A 20,186-nucleotide genomic window follows, 5' to 3' on the forward strand; every position below is an offset into this window, starting at 1 on the left:
TTGTAATACATATCTAACATCTGTGTCCCCTTTCAACCTCCTCCAACTCATCCTTCAAACTTCCTCCAGGTGTCTGATAGGGTTACTCCTAGATCAGAAGTCCTGACAGGTTCCCCACTGCCTAAAGTGGGGACTCCATAAAATGGCATTCAAGGCTTTCCACACTCTTATCCCATTCTTACCATTCGTATCCTGTTCTTACCATCCCCACACCTACACCAATCACTGTATACTATCACTCCAGTTCACTTTTCCATGCTATTCCATCTACCTGGGATGCCTGTTAAACCCCAGCCATCCATCACCAGGGATAAGACCACCAGTCAGAATAAATCTCTTCTTAGTCTCTAGACCTGTGCTGTGTACTACTATGGTTCTAGCCACATGTGGCTACTGTATGCGGGAAAGATGGTGAGTCCAAACAGAGATGTGCTTTAAGTGTAACATGTTCACAAGATGTGACTTAGTACCAAAAACAACTGTCAAGTATCTTTTCTATATTGATTACATGTTGAAATAATGTTTTGGATATAATGGAGTAAAAACATGTATTAATTTCACCGTTCTTTTTAAGGTATCTAATAGAAAATTTAAAATTACAAATGTGGCTTGCATTATATTTCTGTTGGATAGAGCTGCTCTATATTTCTATGAGCCTTCACTTATGCCTTTATGCCTTCATTTATGCAGTCAATCAACAAGGCCCCTGACCTCAAGGAGCTTACAATGTGATGGTGTTGGGGGCGGGGGGCTTAGATTTCAGCTGTGGTTTATGAAGATATATGATTCTAGATTACTTTGCTAAATATAGAGCACAAAAAACCGAATGATCAACACTGCTAACAATATCCTTTGTACTTCTCCTCCTGCTCTCAGGTTCTCCCAAAGATGACATCACATGTGGTAAATGAGATTGATAACATACTGCGCAACAAGCCCTACAGCAAGAAGGACTATAGATCATAAGGCAATGCATGAACCACAGAAGCTGCATGGTTAAAATAGCAGCCTGTGCCCAGTACAGAAAGGTGTTACTAACCAGTCTTTTGAATCACTTAGCAGCTTGCTGCTCAACCTCTAGTGTCCCTCCCTGGATTCTTTGAGGTGTCTGCTGTCGCTACCACTGTGCACATCTGAAAACTCACAACCAAGAAAATCCATTCTATTTTCTTATCTTGGACTGGAGTCACCTATTCTTGCATTGCTGTATACACCTCATGCTTATGCAATGAGAAGAATATGGGGGCCGGAGGGTGTGGTACTACCTTCAGGCATTTGGTAACTCAAAGAAGGCTGTACAGATATATTTTTTCAAAAGAACAAAATCCACAGATGCAATGTGAGTTGCATAAGAAACAGAGTAGATAGACTAAATTCAGTGAAGGAAAGGAATTGAGAGATTTTTCTTAGTAAATAGATTATTGTTAAGTAAATAGTTATTAAAAATATATCTCACTGCAAAAAAAAAACAGTATCTTCACTCAAAAGTCTTGCTTGGAAGAATAAGCAGAAAGAATTTTATATATTTTTTTTCTATCTTCACATTCATACTAACAAGTTTTGTTCCATTTGTTATTCAATAAAACAAAAATTTCTAGGTATTTGCTTTATTACCTTTCAAATATTTACTGTTGCTTGGCCCCAAGAATGGCCTTGTACAACTTATCCAGAATGTCTATTAGGATTCTAATGTTATGTCCACTTACAAGTAGAGACAGTAAAAGGATGAATACCCCAATCTTTAGTGACATTGCAGCTGATTTATAAAAGAGAGGGCTACACTGCTATGGAAACTTAGCTTCAAAGAAAATGCAATGTATCTGCAATTAGGTGTTCATTTTTTACTACATTTTATTAAAACCTGCTTTATACTTTCAACTGCTTGTAGGCACAACTTCTGCAAGTTTAAATATTTGAGCTTTACAAATAAACATACACATGCTCAGTTTTTTAAGTAAACCTGTAAAATACCCAGGAAGGCAAATGTTCATTGTTTAATTAGCACTGGGATTTTATAATATAATGTTTGGTATTTTTGAGGCGTTGTTAACATGAAAGTCAACCACTGGCTTTGTGAAAAATGCTATGTCACTATTCCGAATATGCTGGGTAAATTAACTTGCCTAGTGAAAAGCAAAATGTTAAAGAACTTCTGGTTCTATAATCATATGCACTAAACTATATGCATGAAAGTTCTTTGCATGGATTAATGGGGCTTACCCTTGTTGCACTCGAAATCTGAGGTATATCTAGCCCTGCCACTATTGGCTACTTACCCTCATTAATATCCCACTTGAGAAAAATTGTGAGAATATACTGTGTCAATATCTGTAAAGAGAAAACATGTTTTGTTTTTTTTTGAAGGGGGTGGCGTGGGAGTGGCCCTTTAACTCTATTTGGATATCTGAGGATGTACAAAATTCTCATTTAATTTTCTGGTCAGCAAGTTCCCCACACAGAAATCATTCTGAGGTTTACAGAAGAACTGTAATATTATTTTGAAATGAGATTTTCTGTCATTATTTCTAGATATGTACTTCATGGTTAAATTCTAAATCTGAAAATGCTAGTGGGAGATATCAAGAAATTTTCTTTTTGATTACTACTACCTGTATTCTAACAGAGTTTGAATTTTTTGCCCGTGTTATCAGAATGATGGAAATTGATCATTTTTTTCAGTTGTTCATTGTGTATTCAATCCAGCGAACTGCTGTATGTATAGAGGAGCTGAGGTGCTGTCTAATGGGAAATGTGATTTGATTTATTTGCTTAGAGTAATAAAAGCATTTTGTGCATTCAATCTCACAATAGATTTTATCTGATCTTTCACTGTAAGGCTTATGTGTATTTTCCATATATGTAAAACATACACATGTAAAATATATGTGGCCATAAATTAGGCAATAATCATCTAAATAAAAATTATATTGGCAGCTAAGCTGCACTGAATACTCAACAGAAATAGTAGTGATCAAAAGTCTGAGATTTAAATTGCAATCCAAACATTTTCTATCATCAATGGAGATTACTGAAGATACCATTTCTCACTGGGTTTTAGAACACTCTGCACTAAGGTTAAGGCTTCACAAATTCACTTTTAAAAACTTACTTACTTGCAAATCAAAACCAAATATAAATATTATGGCTTAGCTGTGGGAACAGCCAGTTTTTTATATGCGAATCTGTCATGGTAAATATACTAATGTAGTTCACAGTTATGTCCTTAAGAAAAAATTCCACGCACTCTTAATTTTCTTTTCTCTTCCAAAAAGAATTCCCTGGCAATCTATCATTCCAAAAGGTAACCTGGGTACCAGCCATCCCTATATGGAAATCTCAGGCAAACTAGAAACCCTGTGTCTGGCTTCCCACTTTAAGAACTGTCACTTCATCTTCATGACAAGAGTGCCAAAGTCATGAGGCAGATGTCAGAGCCTGAAGGAAACTTAGCCATCTGCAAAGCCATCCCTCTTTGACAAATGAGCAAAGCAGGCCTGGATAGATGAAAAAACTTGCCCAAACTCACACACTGCTAGTTGATGGCAGAACCAGGCCTAGAACCCAAGTATTTTGTGTTCTAGTTCAGTGCTCCATTAGGTATTTTTTTTTTCTTTTTAAGCTTTAAAGAAGTTTTATGCAGAAATTGTTTGTGAGAATGAAGTTAAAAAACTTACTTATTAATCCAAACTCAGAAATCAAACAGGGATAAGTAGCGAAAAGATGATGATATATTGAAAATTCATGAAGGCCAACAAGAAGTTAGCCTCTAGCTCCCTGAAAATTTAACCAACCCCCCAAAAGACCCTCCTAATCTATTAATTCCTCTGCTTGGGAGTCCCAAGGAAGTGAAAGAGAATCCCTTAGAGCTCTGATACACCTATAAATTGGTTTTCTCCATAAATGTACATACATGTATCCTTCCATCCTGTCTCCAGAAGCAGCAGTGACTGGCATGCACACTGAAAACAAAGAAAGAGGGCAGGCAGGAAGGCACAGCAGGTACATACTGGCAGAGGCCTGATGTCTGCCCTTTACTGTAACTGCTCAATGCCTTTCATTGCCTCACATACATTTGATTGGTAACTACAAAGATGTGCATTTACATGTGTGAGATATTAAAATGATGGTTACATGTATACATATGTACCAAACCTGCATGGTCAGCACATGTATCCCAGAACTTAAAGTAAAATAAAAAATAAAACAATTTGAAAAAAAAAGATGGTTAATGTAAAATAATATAATAAAGATTATGTACTTCATCATAGGATTCTTATAAAGAAGTGTAGGGAAAATACAAATTTTAAGAAGCAAAGTTTAATCATACTTATTAAGCAAGACTTTTCACAAGAATTGAGTATAAATTCAATCTCCGTATTTCAGTTAACTTCAAACCTTGTTTCAAATTATCCTTTCCAAGTTTCAATAATATGGCGAATAGGACAACCAGTAAACTTTTATTGCTTAAGAATATCAATCTAGGCCAGGCGCGGTGGCTCACGCCTGTAATCCCAGCACTTTGGGAGACCGAGGCAGGCGGATCACGAGGTCAGGAGATCGAGACCATCCTGGCTAACAGGGTGAAACCCCGTCTCTACTAAAAATACAAAAAAAATTAGCCAGGTGTGGTGGCGGGCGCCTGTAGTCCCAGCTACTCGGCAGGCTGGGCACGAGAATGGCATGAACCCGGGAGGCGGAGCTCGCAGTGAGCCAAGATAGAGCCACTGCACTCCAGCCTGGGTGACAGAGCGAGACTCTTTCTCAAAAAAAAAAAAAAAAAAAAAAAAAAAGAATATCAATCCAAGCTTTTTATTAAGTTAAAATGAAGGAACTAAAAATAGGTAAATGAAAATGTTGTAACACTTTAGTGCTATTTATGAGTATGAACAAAGGAATTTAATCACTTTGAATCCCAATTACAGATGAATCTTTTATTTCATGGGTGCTGGGTATGTGGTCTTTTTAAGACAAAAATTCTACAGCATGGTTTTACTAAGTCAGATTGAGTAGGTCACATCTCTGTGTGCCACACAGAACTTTTAGACGAGAGTAGAGGGGAAAAGGTTCTGCAATTCCTCACAGTAAAGTACTCACACAGTAAATCCTTAACGAAAACTACTGAACTGTGAGTATATGCTTTATAATCTTATGCACAGAAATGTATCTATTAGTACAGAAAGTTGGAAAACATCAAGATTAAAAACAAAGTGCTGTAGGAAAAACTCACAACAGTAAACAAATTTTGCTCACTCATTTTCCTACAAATCTTCAGTTTATTAATTCAAGAGAAACTATATTACGAATATTCGGCTGATACCCCTATTTCACCACCTCATCTAAGCTACACTGTATTATACCAAGAATGGTGGCAATTTTTTCCCCATCTATACAGGCACTGCCATCTAGTGGCAAGTTTTCACCAGCAATTTTAAAAGATAGTGGCCCAACTCTGGTAACAAATAGCAGACACTGATGGGTTGTCAAAAAAGCAAATGCATTTATTTGATACACAAATTCCATGCCACCAGTCAAACTATGGTCTGGCTTTTTTTTTTTAACCAACAGTAAAGAAAACTTTTTGGGTTTTTTTGTTTCTTTTTTGAGATGGAGTCTCACCCTTGCCACCCAGGCAGTAGCACGATCTCGACTCACTGCAACCTCTGCCTCCTGGGTTCAGGCAGTTCTCCTGCTTCAGCCTCCCAAGTAGCTGAGATTACAGGCGCCCACCACCACGCCCGGCTAATTTTGGTATTTTTAGTAGAGACGGGGTTTCACCATGTTGGCCAGGAGTTCAAGAAAAGTTTTTTAAAAATAATAAACCTCTAAAGTGTTACCCTAATTGTACCTTGCAGTGATATGTGACTTCTCTAGTCACTCCACATTATCCAGTAATGGCACCTAGATAATAATGCACCAAAGAAAAGTAAAGAATTGCAGACTTCTAGAAGCAATGATGAAATATAATTCTCAGTTGTGGAAAATGATGATCTGGGTCATTATGCAAATGCATTCCTGCCTGTTTTTCTTCCAAGTTCTTGGATGGAGCCCAACACATCCGATAGCATGGAAGTGGAAGTTAAACTCCTGATGAATAATTTTTATAAAATTATAAAGAAAACAACTAATAACATGTATGAAATTCACATTAAATTTAGAAGTGGATAGTAAAGATTAGGACTATATTTCCTTTGGGGTGCTGCTTGTAGGAAATTACTGAATGACAACTGCTATCACCTGTGATTTCATATCCTTTTAGCTGATATTGCTAAAGAGCTTCCCAAACTTTTTCAAGTCATGGCATACACAAGAAATGATATCTGTACATACACGGGTAAAAAAATGCAAGAGATTGCTCTCAGCTCGATCCCCAAGGGCTAAAGAGATAAATATTTTGCTCACAATCAATGGGAACCTGTGAACTAAAGAGTCAAATGTATGAAAGTCCTCATGGAAAAATGCTGACAAGCACTAAAATCACTGTAAATTCCTTGGAGAGTTCTCAGAATTGCAGAAGTTCAGAAAAATTACTTTGGTCTTTTACATGTCAATATTCAGGAAAGAGGTTCCTTCTCTTACTTAACATTCCTCCAGGGTGTGAGACCCTGGTCAAGGAAAACAATGATTCCTGTGTCTTAGTAAGTCAAACCAACATGGCAGGGTCAAGTTGACCTCCCTGGCCACTCAGGGCCAAAGCCATACAGTGGAACAGTGTGTTCTTTAACCTCGCAGGACAACTCTCATATGCCTGGGCACTATTTTTAGGTTACTACCTTGGCTGCCCTTCTTTAAAAAAAAAAAAAAAACAGAACTTTTCCACAAGTTTCTCTTCCTCTAGTTGGAAAATTAGAGAAATCATGTTTTTAATTTTGTGTTATTTCAGATCACAAATTCAAACACTTGTAAACATTAAGCTTCTGTTCAATCCCCTGGGAAGAGGATTCATTCTGATATTTACGGTTCAAAAGAAGTTGTAATATTGTGCTTGGAACACAGAGAACCAGTTATTAACTTCCTACTACTATTATATAATAAATAATAACAGCTCGGCCCAGGTTACTGTGACCTCTGACAGATCAAGGAAACAAGTTATTTTCTCCTCTTGTGATTACAGCACATTGCAAGACATTTTTTTCCTTTTAATAAACGTCCTGGTACTCTGAGTTTCCCTTTCAATTCATTTAATTTCAACAATCTGTCAAAAACAGCCAATAAACAAATACTGAATTACATTCTGCTGGGTTTTTTAAAGGCTCTAGACTATAAAAACATCTTATGTCTCCCACCCTGACCACCCTGCTACTTTTCCATATACCACAGGCCACCCATAGACACAAAGCCAGGGGGTGAAGCTGACATGGTCTATTTGGAGCCAGTAGACAGGAGGGCGATGAGTCCTGATGAAGCACTTATGGACAAAATGTAGTTCCTGTAAGAAATTTAATGTTATGGAAAAATGAGTAACTCCAAATTAGTTTTTCGAGAAAATAAAGAGCCCATCTCTTTGGAATGTACTGCTTCCTTCCTGACACTTGGTGTAATCATAATGATGTGCAGCCCCATTGTCTGCAAACACAATTTGCAAGACAGAAGACCAAAACAAAAATGGAAAACATTCACAGGAAGTGTGTTCCAATTTAAAAAACACTTTAGACAGAAAGCTAGAACACATGATCACAAAGAATAATCTGAATTCCATTTAACCTTCACGAAGAGCTGATCAAAGAACATGGAGAGAAAAGAGATTTGTTTTCCTTTTCTTCCCCTAAGAGCAATGGAAAAATAAGTCTTCCCTGCGAATCAGTGTTTTGCTGCAGTTGGCTTGCAACAGCAAGGAGGTTCTAAAAGTTCGAAGCTACTCCTAGCCTCAGAACTCTACAATTTTCAGCAAACCACTCCAGCATTCCCAGAAGGTACACGTTGGAGGGTATCTGATATTTTATTACATCATAATCACCAATTGTTAAAATCTTGGCTGCACATTCCTGGATAACACCTTTAATAAATTAATAAGACTGATTCTTGCCCAAAAGCTCAACTTAATAGCAGCTTGAAACACTATTAAGATACACTGGAATGAACCTATTTAACTGCATTGGCCATCCACCCAACCCCCAGAGCCCAAAAATAACAGGTACAGGGGCTTATTATTTCAGAAGCTATCAAAAATGACAGGTTTGCTTTGGCTCTTTGGAGCTTTTTTTTAAGGAGGCAAGAACACAGATTCCCACAGACTACGTTGTAATACTTTATCATACAGTCATAATTCATAAACTTAAAAGAATCTTAAACCAATAGCTGTTATTTTAAATGTCCAGAAAGTTATCTAAAGTCAGCACTATTTAATGGACTGACTCCCAGAGCAGTTTTTCTTTCCACTAAAATATCCAGACAAGTCAAAACCAAAATGAACTACTGTTTCTTGACTTCTAAAAAAGATAATCAACCTTGAAAAGGATACACTGTGGGGTTGAAGTTCTTCAGTATGAAGAAGGAAGCAACAATGACCACGACCAGGAACAGAGTGTTGTTATAGAAGATGGAAAATGTTGTAGCTTCATAATCAGCAACTTCATTCTTCTTCCACAAGATTCTAGAGACACAGAAACAAGCCAAACAAGCTTATAAATATGATTTAAAAAAACTTTAAGTACCATATGGCTCATAAAACAAGTTTTTCCTTGAGTGTTCTAGGGTAAGAATGTGTTTGTAATATTAGATTTAGTCAGAATTGTCCCCTTTCTTCCACTGAAAAAAAATATGTCACTCTATGATAGTGAAGAAAACATCATGCTGGTTATGTTACCATTTTTCCCAGGCAACCAGGGTTATGGAAGAAAGGACTCATTAATGGCAACCCGCACGGTTTCATCAGCAGCTAAGTCAAATATCTTTCTCTTGGCCCTTACCTAAAACTCAGACTCCATGATTAGCAGCCTGTGGAGTTTCCTTGGCTATACCTTGGGCTTGAGGCTTTCTACAGCCTACGGATTTCAGACTTCAATATCACACCTTCAGAAGACAATCCCAATGACAAAAATTACCTGTGGTCTCACAGAAGTAGACTATTGTTAGCCATCTTTATTAATTCAAACAAAAAAAGAGCGCTTAACCATTAGGAGGACTTTTTAATGCCTGTAAAATCCTTCTACTTTTTATTCTATTTTACTTGTTCTGATAGTTTATCTTATTAATTTACTAGTATTTCATCCATCTTTTCTTTTACCCCTTCACACAGGCAAAAGGAAGTTATAGGATGCCTGTGAATAAGGGAGCCTTCATTCTTGTTGGTTAATTAACTTTGTAAAGCAGTTTTTAAAAGGGTAGGTTGTGACCCATTAGTGGGATGTGAACTCAATCAAGTGGATCGAATGCCCACAGAAATTAATTGAGTGAGTTGAGACCAGCATTTTAAAAAAATGAAATAGGAAAGAATAGAAAAACATCAGCAGCACATCGCACAGAGTAGGATAATTATCGTTCTATGAAACATGCGCATGTGTCCACGTGTGAGTTTATTTGGTCAAAAGGTAAAATACATATTTTTTACTGTAGGTCATTGTCAAAAAGGTTGAAGGCCACTTTGTCTCCCAAAAAGATAAACCTACTCTGGAGTCAGATGACACATCCCCTCAACCCTAAGGACAGCACTTTAAGTAAGTCATTGGTAACTGACACATTTTATTCATTAAGTATACTAATCCAAAGACAACAAGTTTTGCTGGAAAGGAGCTAAATGAAGGCTAATTAACATCTTATGCTCATCTTAAGAAATCTGTAGTCTCTAACAGATGCCATATTTCCTCAATTCTACAGACACCATCAACTTAATAACTCTTCCATTTACTGTTAAGTTTGGAGGAAGGGAAGGACATTACATTAAGTGCAGCCATCAACTATAAAACACCTTCTAATTTCATAGAAGTTTAAATGTAAATTTTTAAAAAACATGAGTTGGAGTTCCAGGAAACATATCATTCTAACACTGATCAATGATACCAGCCTAGTAAGATGCATAGTCTCAACATGGTTTAACACTAGAATGAACACTCAGGACAACTGCCTCCATTTTTAAGACTCTGGCATGAGACCCAGTGAAGTCAGGTTGCTTACGTAGGTTATTACCCTGACTTTACTCTAGATGATAAAATTATCTTACTTGCATCACAGTGCTTCTCCTTAACTTCCTTTCTGTCAAGCCCTAAATAAGAAGTGATATGGTTTGGCTCTGTGTCTCCACCCAAATCTCATCTTGAATTGTAATCCCCACATGTTGAGGGAGGGACCTGGTGGGAGGTGACTGGATCATGGATGCGGTTTCCCCCATGCCACTCTCGTGACAGTGAGGGAGTTGTCACAAAATCTGATGGTTTAAAAATGGCACTTTCCCCTGCGCTCACTCACTCTCCTGCCACCTTGTGTAGAAGGCACTTGCTTCTTTACCTTCCACCATGATTGTAAGTTTTTTGAGGCATCCCCAGTCATGCAGAACTGTGAGTCAATTAAACTTTTCTTTATAAATTACCCAGTCTCTGGTAGTATCTTTATAGCACTGTGAAAATCGACTAATACAAGAACCATTTTCAAAAAAGTTTTAATGAAAGAAGTGGCCCAATCCTTTAGATTTCCCTAGATCTCAATATGACCATGTGTTAGTTACATCAGTGTATAAAGTCAGGACTGCCTGACAGCCTTTAGAACTTTTTCTGAGTCCACCCATATCCTGTTTTTGTTTCTGTTTTAAATTTAGGACCCCCAAATGCCCTCATTGCCAACGGTTCTGCCTAGTAGAAGACATTTTCTTCCTAGTAGGAAACCTGGTTTGGGAGAGCACTTCTCAATATCTTAAGGATGTTTTCAGGAAGAGCTTCCTACAAGAGAAATGTTGAGACCAAGCAACTGTTAAACGATAGATCACCTGTAAATCAAGAAGAAACCACACTTGCACTCTGGAATGAATGTTAATGAATCTCACATTCTCCTCTGCTTATTTCCATCCTTGGATAAATGAATATTTTAAAGTACTTTTAAGCGGCATAGAGTATATATTCCAAATGAATGTAGACAGAGCTTTGAGAGATACACATCTAAGCAAAGAAATGCTGATAAGCCTTCTTCTTACATCAAATCTCCTGGAATTCTTTCAGAGAGAAACAAGCTAGATCTTAATGAGAGGCTCTGGTCCCAGTTATCAAGGTCAATCAATACAGTACAAACTGTATCCCGTATGGCTTTTATGGTGGAAATAAAAACAGCCAAATTTCTACCAATGAAGAGAAATTTTATAATGTTCTGACACTCTGCACTTATATATATCCATAAAACCTCCACCTCACCCCACTTTGAAATACCTAATCCAGCAAATGGCAAAGGTTTCATTCCCAATTTCAACTGATTCACTAGTAGTGACTACCTGAACACTAAACTGAGAAAGATTCCGAGACATAACCCAGGATCAAGAACAAGTGCCAGACCAAATCTGTCCAAGACTGCAGTGGGCAGAGGAAACTCATTTACTATCCCTGACATAATTAATCACTGAAAACCTTTAAAAGCTATAACAAACATTTTGAAATTTAGGTTAACTATGCATACCCTAGTTTAAGAAACACCATTGTAATGAAAAATTCAACAAAAAGTTTTTTCTAAAACAGTGATCTAGATTCTCTAACCTTGATCCCTATGCAAAAAATAAGCAATTGGAAAGCTATGCAGCCCGACCTCATTAAAGCTGCTCCATGCAGAAAGGCCTGCATTGTCATAATACTGTGCCTTCAGTTTTATAAAGGAGCCATAGAAGATAATCATTTTAATAATGTTTTGGTACCTTTCCAAAACCACTATAGAAGACATTGTTCATTAAGTTACTCAGTGTCCCTTAAATAAGGATCCACTTGATAAAGTATTTCCAAGATCCAGTGCCAGGAAAGTTTCTTTTCAGAAGGACTTGCATGCTGCTTCTCGTCAGACAATGAAAGCTATGTGACCTCAGATGCTTCCCCCGACACCTGGAAACCCACAACTAAGTTCAGTGCTCAGTTGCTGTAACTAACTCTAAGGTACTTGCTCATCCACCTTTTCCTCCTTTTAAATGGTTTCTGGTCCTCTAAAAGTGTGTTACTTGTTTTATATGCATTTTAAGAAAACCGTATTAAATACAGAAAATATATGCACTTTAACAATGGAAGTTCACACAAAGTCTTTCTGGAGCAAAGTGGGGGTAAAAAATATGTTCCAACAAAGCATCTTCTTGATACTGAAACAAAAGATCCATGAAAACCAGCAGACTCACAACTATTAAACTATGTGGCAATTCTTCAGCACAAGTTTACTCAGAGACTTCTGCTACTCAGACGTTAAGATTGTCCAATAAGCCTTCTAAGAGCAGCTGGCAGAAAAAAATTGGGACTAGGGGCTAACAAACGTGGCACAGAATTGGGCAACAGGAGAAAAACCCAGTTATTTTCTTTTTCCCAACCAATACAGATAACTAATTACGGGATATCCCTCAGGAAGCTCAGGAACAGAAATACCACCACATAGACATGCTAACACATAAACCCTTCAGACCCAGAGGTGTTAGGCGATATGTTCAAGGTTGTGCACCTATTAACAAAGCCTGCTCTGTACAAAGCTCTGTTGCCTCCTCAATTCCAGCAGACAGTTACAAGTACAAGCTCTCAAGTTAGACTGCCTGTGTTCTTATCATGGATCTACCATGTACTAATTCAGGACCCTGGGCAAGTTACTCAAGCTTTCTGTACCTTTGTTGCCTCAGGTATAAAAAGGAGATAAAAATAGTACCTACTTCACAGGGCTCTTTAGAGGAATAAATCAACTATTGTACAGCACAGATAAAAGTATCTGGTTGTAATAAAAACTCTAAAAGTCAGCTATTACTATTTCCATTACTACTACTACTACAATTCCAAAATTTACCTCAGACAATTCCAAAATCCACATTCTTTAAGCAAAAATCAAAAAATTTTCTTCAAAGTACCCCCTTTTATGATGGCCATACTTTAAACAGGAGTCAAACCTTTCATCTTTCTCCTTCCGAGACATCTTTCTATTATCAGCTTCAGAAAGTTTTCGAGTCACTTCTTTGGAAACAGCATCCTCCCTCTTCTGTGCTACTCTGGAAGAAAAAGAAAAAAAGAAAAAGTTTCCATTTGCTACAGAGGTGAACATCACACTCTCTCAGAAACACACCGTACTCATATTTCGTACTGGCAACAGAATGATATTTCACATTTCAAGAAAAGAAGCTGAGCAGAAAGTTCCAAGTTTATTACACTGCACTAGCCAAAAGAGAAGTTCGAGAAATGTCCAAGATGTGGTTTATTAGTGACGTGTTTTGATTTCCCCTTAAAAAGAAGAATTTTCCACAGTTTAGGAATTAATGTGGTTAATAAAGTCAAATGCTATTAACACAATTTAGTTAAGAATCATTTTAACTACATTTTGTTTTAACCTATCATCTAACTGTTCAACAAATAAATTTCATAAGGCATTAGTAAATGATGTATTATTTCAATTCCAAGTACACAACAGGAGCGAAAACTAGGCTTAAACGAAGTGGAAATAACAGCTGTAATATCTTAAAGTAATTATTTTAACTTTACTCCAAAGGACAATTTAAGCTGGCTGTGATGGACAGAAAGCCCCAGGTCATTCAAGGCAGGAGTTTTCAATCTTTCTTCAACTACAAGGGTGTCTGGGATACAAGTTAAGCACAAATTGCAACTGATTTTACCTATTTTTTTACCTGTCTCCATCTTTAGCTCTCTCACTCAAGAACTGAGTTAGAATTGACATTGTTATTAATAAAAAGAAAACGTTTAGTCAGTTTCAAAAATAATGTATTTTTTAAAAGGTTTACAAAGTTACTTTTTAAACCTTGTTACCCCACACAAATTGGTAACTGGAAAGAGGAAAAAACAGTTCTAAAAAAAAAAAACCACAAAACACACACAATTAAGAGGAAATCAATTCTGAAACCTAAAGTAAAAGGCTGCTAAGGGGGCAGAGCGCTGTCTTTTTAAGAGACACTTTAGGACACTAACATGAACTTTTTACTCCGAAGATCCAACTTCATTTGATTCATTTCATTATATAAAAACTATCTTTTTTCATATGCTTCTTGCATTTCGGATACACTCGGCTCCAAAGGCAGAGATTCTTCTCTCTGAACCTCTTTAGCAGACCAGGCACTAAATATGTTTCTTCATGAGAACAGATTGTGAGAACAGGAAAAATAAGAAAAATTAAAAATAAATAAATGTGTTTCTTGAACTTAACATCAGACAACTTTTTTTTCTACGAAAGACCAACTGAAAAGAAATGGACACAGTTTACTGCAGAAACGTTTCTTAGCTTAATATAAAAAATATATACGCACACCCCAACTATCAAGGTGTTAGGACACAGGAATAAACTACTGCATTTTCAAAAGAGTTGGTTGTCACTATGTGTCTTCAGGACGAACAGTCAACCGATTGTCCACATGATAAATCCTCATGAAGACATTACACCAGATAACCAAGCAATTTCTCTTCTAGGTCTAGAATTTTATCCTCACCTACCAGGGGCATAACAACCACACTGCAGGTTTACTGCAACTCAAGAGGAGGAAGCCCTCCCCTCTGTCTTAGAGCTCTCAGAAAATAAACCTCACTCAGTGCTGAACACTCTAAAACAAAATAGAGGTCACGCTAGTGACCTAGCACTTACTCAACTAAGATAACCCATAAAATCAATTGTATTTTTCTTCCTTTACTCTTTCACATCAGTATGTCAGAACACTTCCAAAATTAAAAATAAAAAAAGACACTACCTGATTTCTTAAAATAAAAACATCTTTGCAAACATGGTTTAAATTATGCCATGTTAAAAAACAAAAACAACTTCTAAGGGCTCTCTTAGCCCCAACCTCTTCAACCCTGCACATAAACATTTATTATGTGCCAGACTCTACGCTTAACATGTATGATCATAATGAATCCTCACCACCCTCTGAAATTCCACTAGCATCCCCAGTTTATAGCTGAGGAATCTGAAGTCTACATAGGTAAAATTATGCCCACGGCCACACATTTAAGAGTAGCAGAGCTGGCACTGGAACCCAGACTGTCAACTCTGAAGCCATCTTCCTTCTACTGCCAACAGCTACCAACACTCAGCATCTTGCTGGATCTTTGAACCTTAACCATCTTGCAAATCTGTAGGCGTTTCAAAGTCAGTGGCATATTTAATATAAAGCCAAAACTATGACTTAAAAAAAAAAACCTCCATTCTGAGTCTATTAAGCCAGTAAGTCATTGAAATTTTACTGAACTAAATGTACCATTAACTGTTTTAAGGAGTATAAAATATGGCAGGTGTCTTCAAGAAGCCTAAAGTAGAAAGGAAAAGGTAAAAAGAACATGACTTTGATTCTAAAGAGATGAATGAAAAATGTTATGAAGAATAAGTAAAAAATGACAGGTCTCAAAGGGACTGAGTTCCAAGAGTATTACAAAGGATGGGTCATACAAGATGCCCACTTGTGAGGGCTTCCCGAAACACAGATGGCCATGCCTCACAGGAAACAGTCCCATACAGTGGAGGCCCACATGAGCTGAATCCTGGAATAGCAGCTGGTTAAGGGGCTGCCAAGCAGAAAGATAACAAAGATAACCCAATTTCTCTGCTGGTCCATCAGAACAGCAGCCACAAAAACCTGAGCTCATTTGTGTCCAGAACAGTAGGGAGGAAACTGCTAAGGCCACTTCAGTCACTGAGGCCATTTTGGGCCATTTCTTAAAATAAATCCCTGTTAACTGAGATCATCTCAACATGTTTCTATTCCTCATTCCCCGAAAGAGTCTAACACAGGGACAACAAAGCAAAGAAATGATCAAAATCAGGAAGGATTTCTCTGGAAAAGATTCCTAGGTCTAGAAATAAAACACAGGTAAGAATGGAAAGGAAGTAAGTTAATCCTAAATAGGGGAGGGCACAAGACATATTCAAAGGATGATGTGAGGGCTGAGTCAGAAGGGTTAAAGCCTAATTCTGAAAGATGAGGCCAGACTCATAGGAAGGAAGCAGATGACTTGCATTCCAGGGGTCTAGAAGAATTTGGCTTTAATACATTTAAAAAAAACAGGCCATGGCTGGACACGGCAGCTCACGCCTATAATCCTAGCACTTTGGGAGACCGAGGCAGACCGATCACTTGAGCCCAGAAGTTCAAGACCAGCCTGGGCAACATGGCAAAACTCCATCTCTACAAAATATACAAAAATTAGCCAGGTGTGGTAGTAGTGCGTGCCTGTAGTCCCAGCTATTTGGGAGGCTGATGTGGGAGGCTCACTTGAGCCCAGGAGGCAGAGGTTGCAGTAAGCCAAGATTGGGCCACTGCGCTCTAACTTCGGCAACAGAGTGAGACTCTGTCTCAAAAAAAAAAAAAAAAAAAAAAAAAAAAAAGCCATGATGAGTTGTTATGAGAATGACATGATAAAAATGATGTCACATAAGGAGAAATACATACTCTTCATTGGATAAAACAAGGAAAATACCTGCACCTCATATGGATACTATAAGGATTACATAGGGTAATGTGCTTCATATAGTGCATGGCAGGGCGGGCCCTAAACTTGTTTTAAAAGACCAGATGGAGGTTGTTACAGCAATACAAGTAAAAACAGCATCCAAACTAGAGTGAGAACTATGGGTGAAAAGATAATGCACATACAAAGTATGTTCGTACTTCAAGTCTCAGTGAAATTCCAATTGCCTTTTAAGAAATTACTTTCAAAGCAATACAGCACCTAGATGACCCCATCAAGGAAGGAGGGAAATAATCCTGCTATCCCTACCCAAGTATCACAGTGTACATGAAAGCAACATCAAAGGGCGTCAATTAAACAATTTATACCACTTCCAATGAGACAATGAGGACCATGACACTGAGAAATAATAAATGTTACCATCTTTCCTAAGTCTACATGATCCTGCATTTTAACCTCTATGAAACTAGAATATTTAATTGCTTATAATTAAGGTATAAGTTTATTGTGGTGAGGCTTGAGTTTTCTTCTCTAAAAGCTGTATTTTACAGTATGTGTGATCTTAGAATATGTTAATCCTTTACATTTTATACACTTGTATGAAAACAAATGTAATTAGCATTGAAAATGACAGAGAGCTAAAAAAAACAAAAAACAAAAAACAATAAAATAAAAACACCAGCCTGGTCAACATGGCCTGTCTCTACAAAAAAATTAGCTGGGCATGGTAGCCTGCACCTGTAGGCCCAGCTACTTGGGAGGCTGAGGTGGGAGGATCCCTTGAGCCTGGGAAGGTTGAGGCTGCAGTGAACCATAATCATGCCATGCACTGCAGCCTGGGCAAGAACTAGACCTTGTCTCAAAAAATAATGACAAAAAGATCATTTCTTTAACTTCCAAAAATAGTACGTGAAGAGCCCAGAACAATTCTCTCCATAAAGAATTACATTTAGCTTCTGAAATGTTAACTTACTTGGTGGGTTTGTTTCTCTGATGAACCTCACATTAAGGCCTGTGCTTAAGTGTTCTAATTCCACCCTCAAAATCTGCTTCTGTAGCCGTGTCAGAATGATCACTGTCTCTACTTCAGTTAGTTAATAATTCTTCCTAGCATCAATGTTCCTTTCCCCCAAAATGTTTATTAATATATATATCTCAAATTAATGCTTATTAAAACCAACACACACAAATGATCTTTAAGAAGACATATAAAAATATAACATGTAGTACGTACTTTCACTTGAAAAACATACTTACTTGTGCTTGAGAACAAATTTCACATTCTTGTATGCAAAGGCTACCAAATATGTGCTTACTAGGGTCATCACACTATACAAGACAGCAGACTGAATAAGATCCATATGCCATATTCGCCAGTATAACCCTGAATTAAAATAAAAGGGGGAAGAGTACAAAAAGAAACAAAACATTACAACCCCGTAACAAAAGCCTACGAAATTAATTATAGCTAAGCCTGGTAAAATACCAGGTTATTAGTTATGCAATCCAATAGTATCTGAGGATCTTCAGAAGTGAGATAACCAGTAACAGTATAGTCTCAAGCTTTCCAGTTCAGAACATTTGAAAAACATCACCTTCCTATTACTAGTCCAGATGAGATTTCTGCTTCTAAAATGAGAACAAACTCTGGCTCAACGTAATCACAAGTCAGACTTCAAATTTCATTCATCAGGGTACTAGCATGAGAAACACAGGCCATTCCAAAATATCACGTGCAGTCCCAAACCATAGTTTCCTTGCTGACGTGGCTGTTATCAGAACTCCAAGCAGTGCTATGTTGAATTAGTGAGCCATCATATGGCTTCACATCACGTTAATGGCACGCTGGGTTGTGTAAGGACAAAAGAGAAAAATACATTTAGTTTTAAATGCCCAACAACAGTGCAGCAAAAGACAGGAGTTCTGGAAACTTGAGCTCTACTAAAAACGACCTTGTCCAAGTCTGCAGTTTCCCAACCAAGTGAGAATTCTAGAATTGGTCCAGTAGGATTATTAAAAAGTCTAAATAAGATAGATCCCTAACCCCTGGCACTTCAACCTCTCTCTTTTTGCAAAAACCAGGAAAATTATGCAATGGTGTGAAGTAGCTCACGTAAAGATGTACTTATAATTCAGTGGGTTACTTCATGGGTTTCTCACCTAATTAATTTATGCAAAATAAGTAATAAGTTTAAAATTTCGTAACGGCAAGCAACAGTTGTATAGAAAAGGGCAGAGGCAGTATGCTTGAGTTTGTCTGTTTAAATACAGATTCGGGGCCGCCCCCCCAGAACTAGTTAACCACCTTCTCCCGGGGTGGAGCTCGGGAACGTGCGTACTTTTAACAAGTGACCTCCCCGAGTGCTGCACAGGACAATCCCAAGCGACAACACTGTGCCCAAAGAAGAGGGTCCGTGCCTCCCCGAGCTCAGGGGAGCTGGAGAGATTGCCGACCCCCGGCCGGCACCCACGCCTTGCCTGCTCGCCGGGTCCTGCCACGTCCCCGCCCAGCCCGACTAGCCAGCGGTCTGCCTAACCCGCCTCGCTCCCAGCACTCACAGATGGGGATGGCAGACACGATGAACGCGTTCCCGAAGAAGAGCGCGGAGGACTTGGCCGAGAGATTGCGGCTGAAATCCTGCAGGAGCAGGTCCTCCTCAGACTGCTGTTTGGAGCTGCCTTTAGGAGCCATGGCGGAGCTGGAGGCGAGAACAAGGAACGTACAGCCGGCCGCCAAGGCGGGCAAAGGCCCTTGACTCCGCCCCTGCGGCCGCCGTATCCGCTAACGACCCGTCAGCGCGGCGCGCAGAGGCGGGACCCGGTTTGGCGAAGAGCAAGCGTCCCCAGGATTGGCCAGCTTGGCGCCACTAGATAGGCTTCCGGGCGTGATTGGGCGAGCGGGCCAGACTTCCGGATTCCTGACAAGCCACGTGACCAGCCCACCTGGAGGAGAGAGAAGGGATTTGTAGTTTAGTCGGTGCTTTAAAAAAAAAATTAACAAAACTTTATTGATATTCCACTTCAGAGCTGCTGACAGACTCACGAGTTCTCAGTTCTTCAGAATTCCAAAATTAAAAGCTCTTCTGGCCCCACGCCATTAGTGCCCTCTGTGCGTACCCAAGACTGAGTACGTTGAAGAAGAAAGAAGAGAAAGGTATAGCTAACTCATGTAAAATCCCTTCTCCTTTACACATCTTTTATTTCATTAAATACCTTGAAGAATCTTATGACGTGCGCATCATTACCGCCATTGCAGATGAAGAGCCGGAGGGTCGTAGACCTGCGGTGTGGGTCTCCAAGGCGTGGGCTCTTTTCACTAACAATAGGCCACCTCTGTAGGAAGAAGAAAATGGGACTCTTGCTTTTAAGAAACTCATGATCTCATTGATGAAGGCAATATTTAATATATGTCTGATACAAGTTACTACTATTTTATTTTATTTCAACTAGACCTATAGAGTTTTGTGGCTTCCAAAGCCATGCTAAATAAAACATAATACTAAGAACATGTTGGCTAGGCAGGACTCCTTCTCTGAAGCTCAGAAAGATTAAGTATGTTTATTAAAACAGCTAGATTCCATTTTTAACTCAACACATTATCATTTTTTCTTCAAAAAAAAAAATTCAACCACATCA

At 38.3% G+C, this 20,186-nt stretch overlaps 2 protein-coding genes across 5 annotated transcripts in view; one reads left to right on the plus strand and one right to left on the minus strand.

Annotated features, from left to right (window-relative positions):
- KCNAB1 (potassium voltage-gated channel subfamily A regulatory beta subunit 1) overlaps positions 1–6,808 on the plus strand; it is a 494,315-nt gene extending 487,507 nt beyond the window's left edge. For all 4 annotated transcript variants that reach the window (XM_055381884.2, XM_055381883.2, XM_004037886.4 and 1 more), the window contains one exon: positions 877–6,808. In XM_055381884.2, coding sequence (XP_055237859.1) covers positions 877–966 — 90 coding nt within the window. In that variant the 3' untranslated portion in view covers positions 967–6,808. The remainder of the gene's footprint in view (positions 1–876) is intronic.
- The window catches only part of SSR3 (signal sequence receptor subunit 3), a 64,930-nt gene continuing 50,217 nt past the window's right edge, over positions 5,474–20,186 (minus strand). Inside the window, exons 5-10 of the mRNA XM_004037889.5 lie at positions 19,764–19,883; positions 19,110–19,493; positions 17,808–17,934; positions 13,037–13,135; positions 8,459–8,590; positions 5,474–7,426 (exon numbers count right to left, since the gene is read on the minus strand). Coding sequence (XP_004037937.1) covers positions 7,360–7,426; positions 8,459–8,590; positions 13,037–13,135; positions 17,808–17,934; positions 19,110–19,242 — 558 coding nt within the window. The 5' untranslated portion in view covers positions 19,243–19,493; positions 19,764–19,883 and the 3' untranslated portion in view covers positions 5,474–7,359. The remainder of the gene's footprint in view (positions 7,427–8,458; positions 8,591–13,036; positions 13,136–17,807; positions 17,935–19,109; positions 19,494–19,763; positions 19,884–20,186) is intronic.

This window comes from Gorilla gorilla, chromosome 2 (assembly GCF_029281585.2).
Source record: "Gorilla gorilla gorilla isolate KB3781 chromosome 2, NHGRI_mGorGor1-v2.1_pri, whole genome shotgun sequence".
NCBI lineage: Eukaryota > Metazoa > Chordata > Mammalia > Primates > Hominidae > Gorilla > Gorilla gorilla.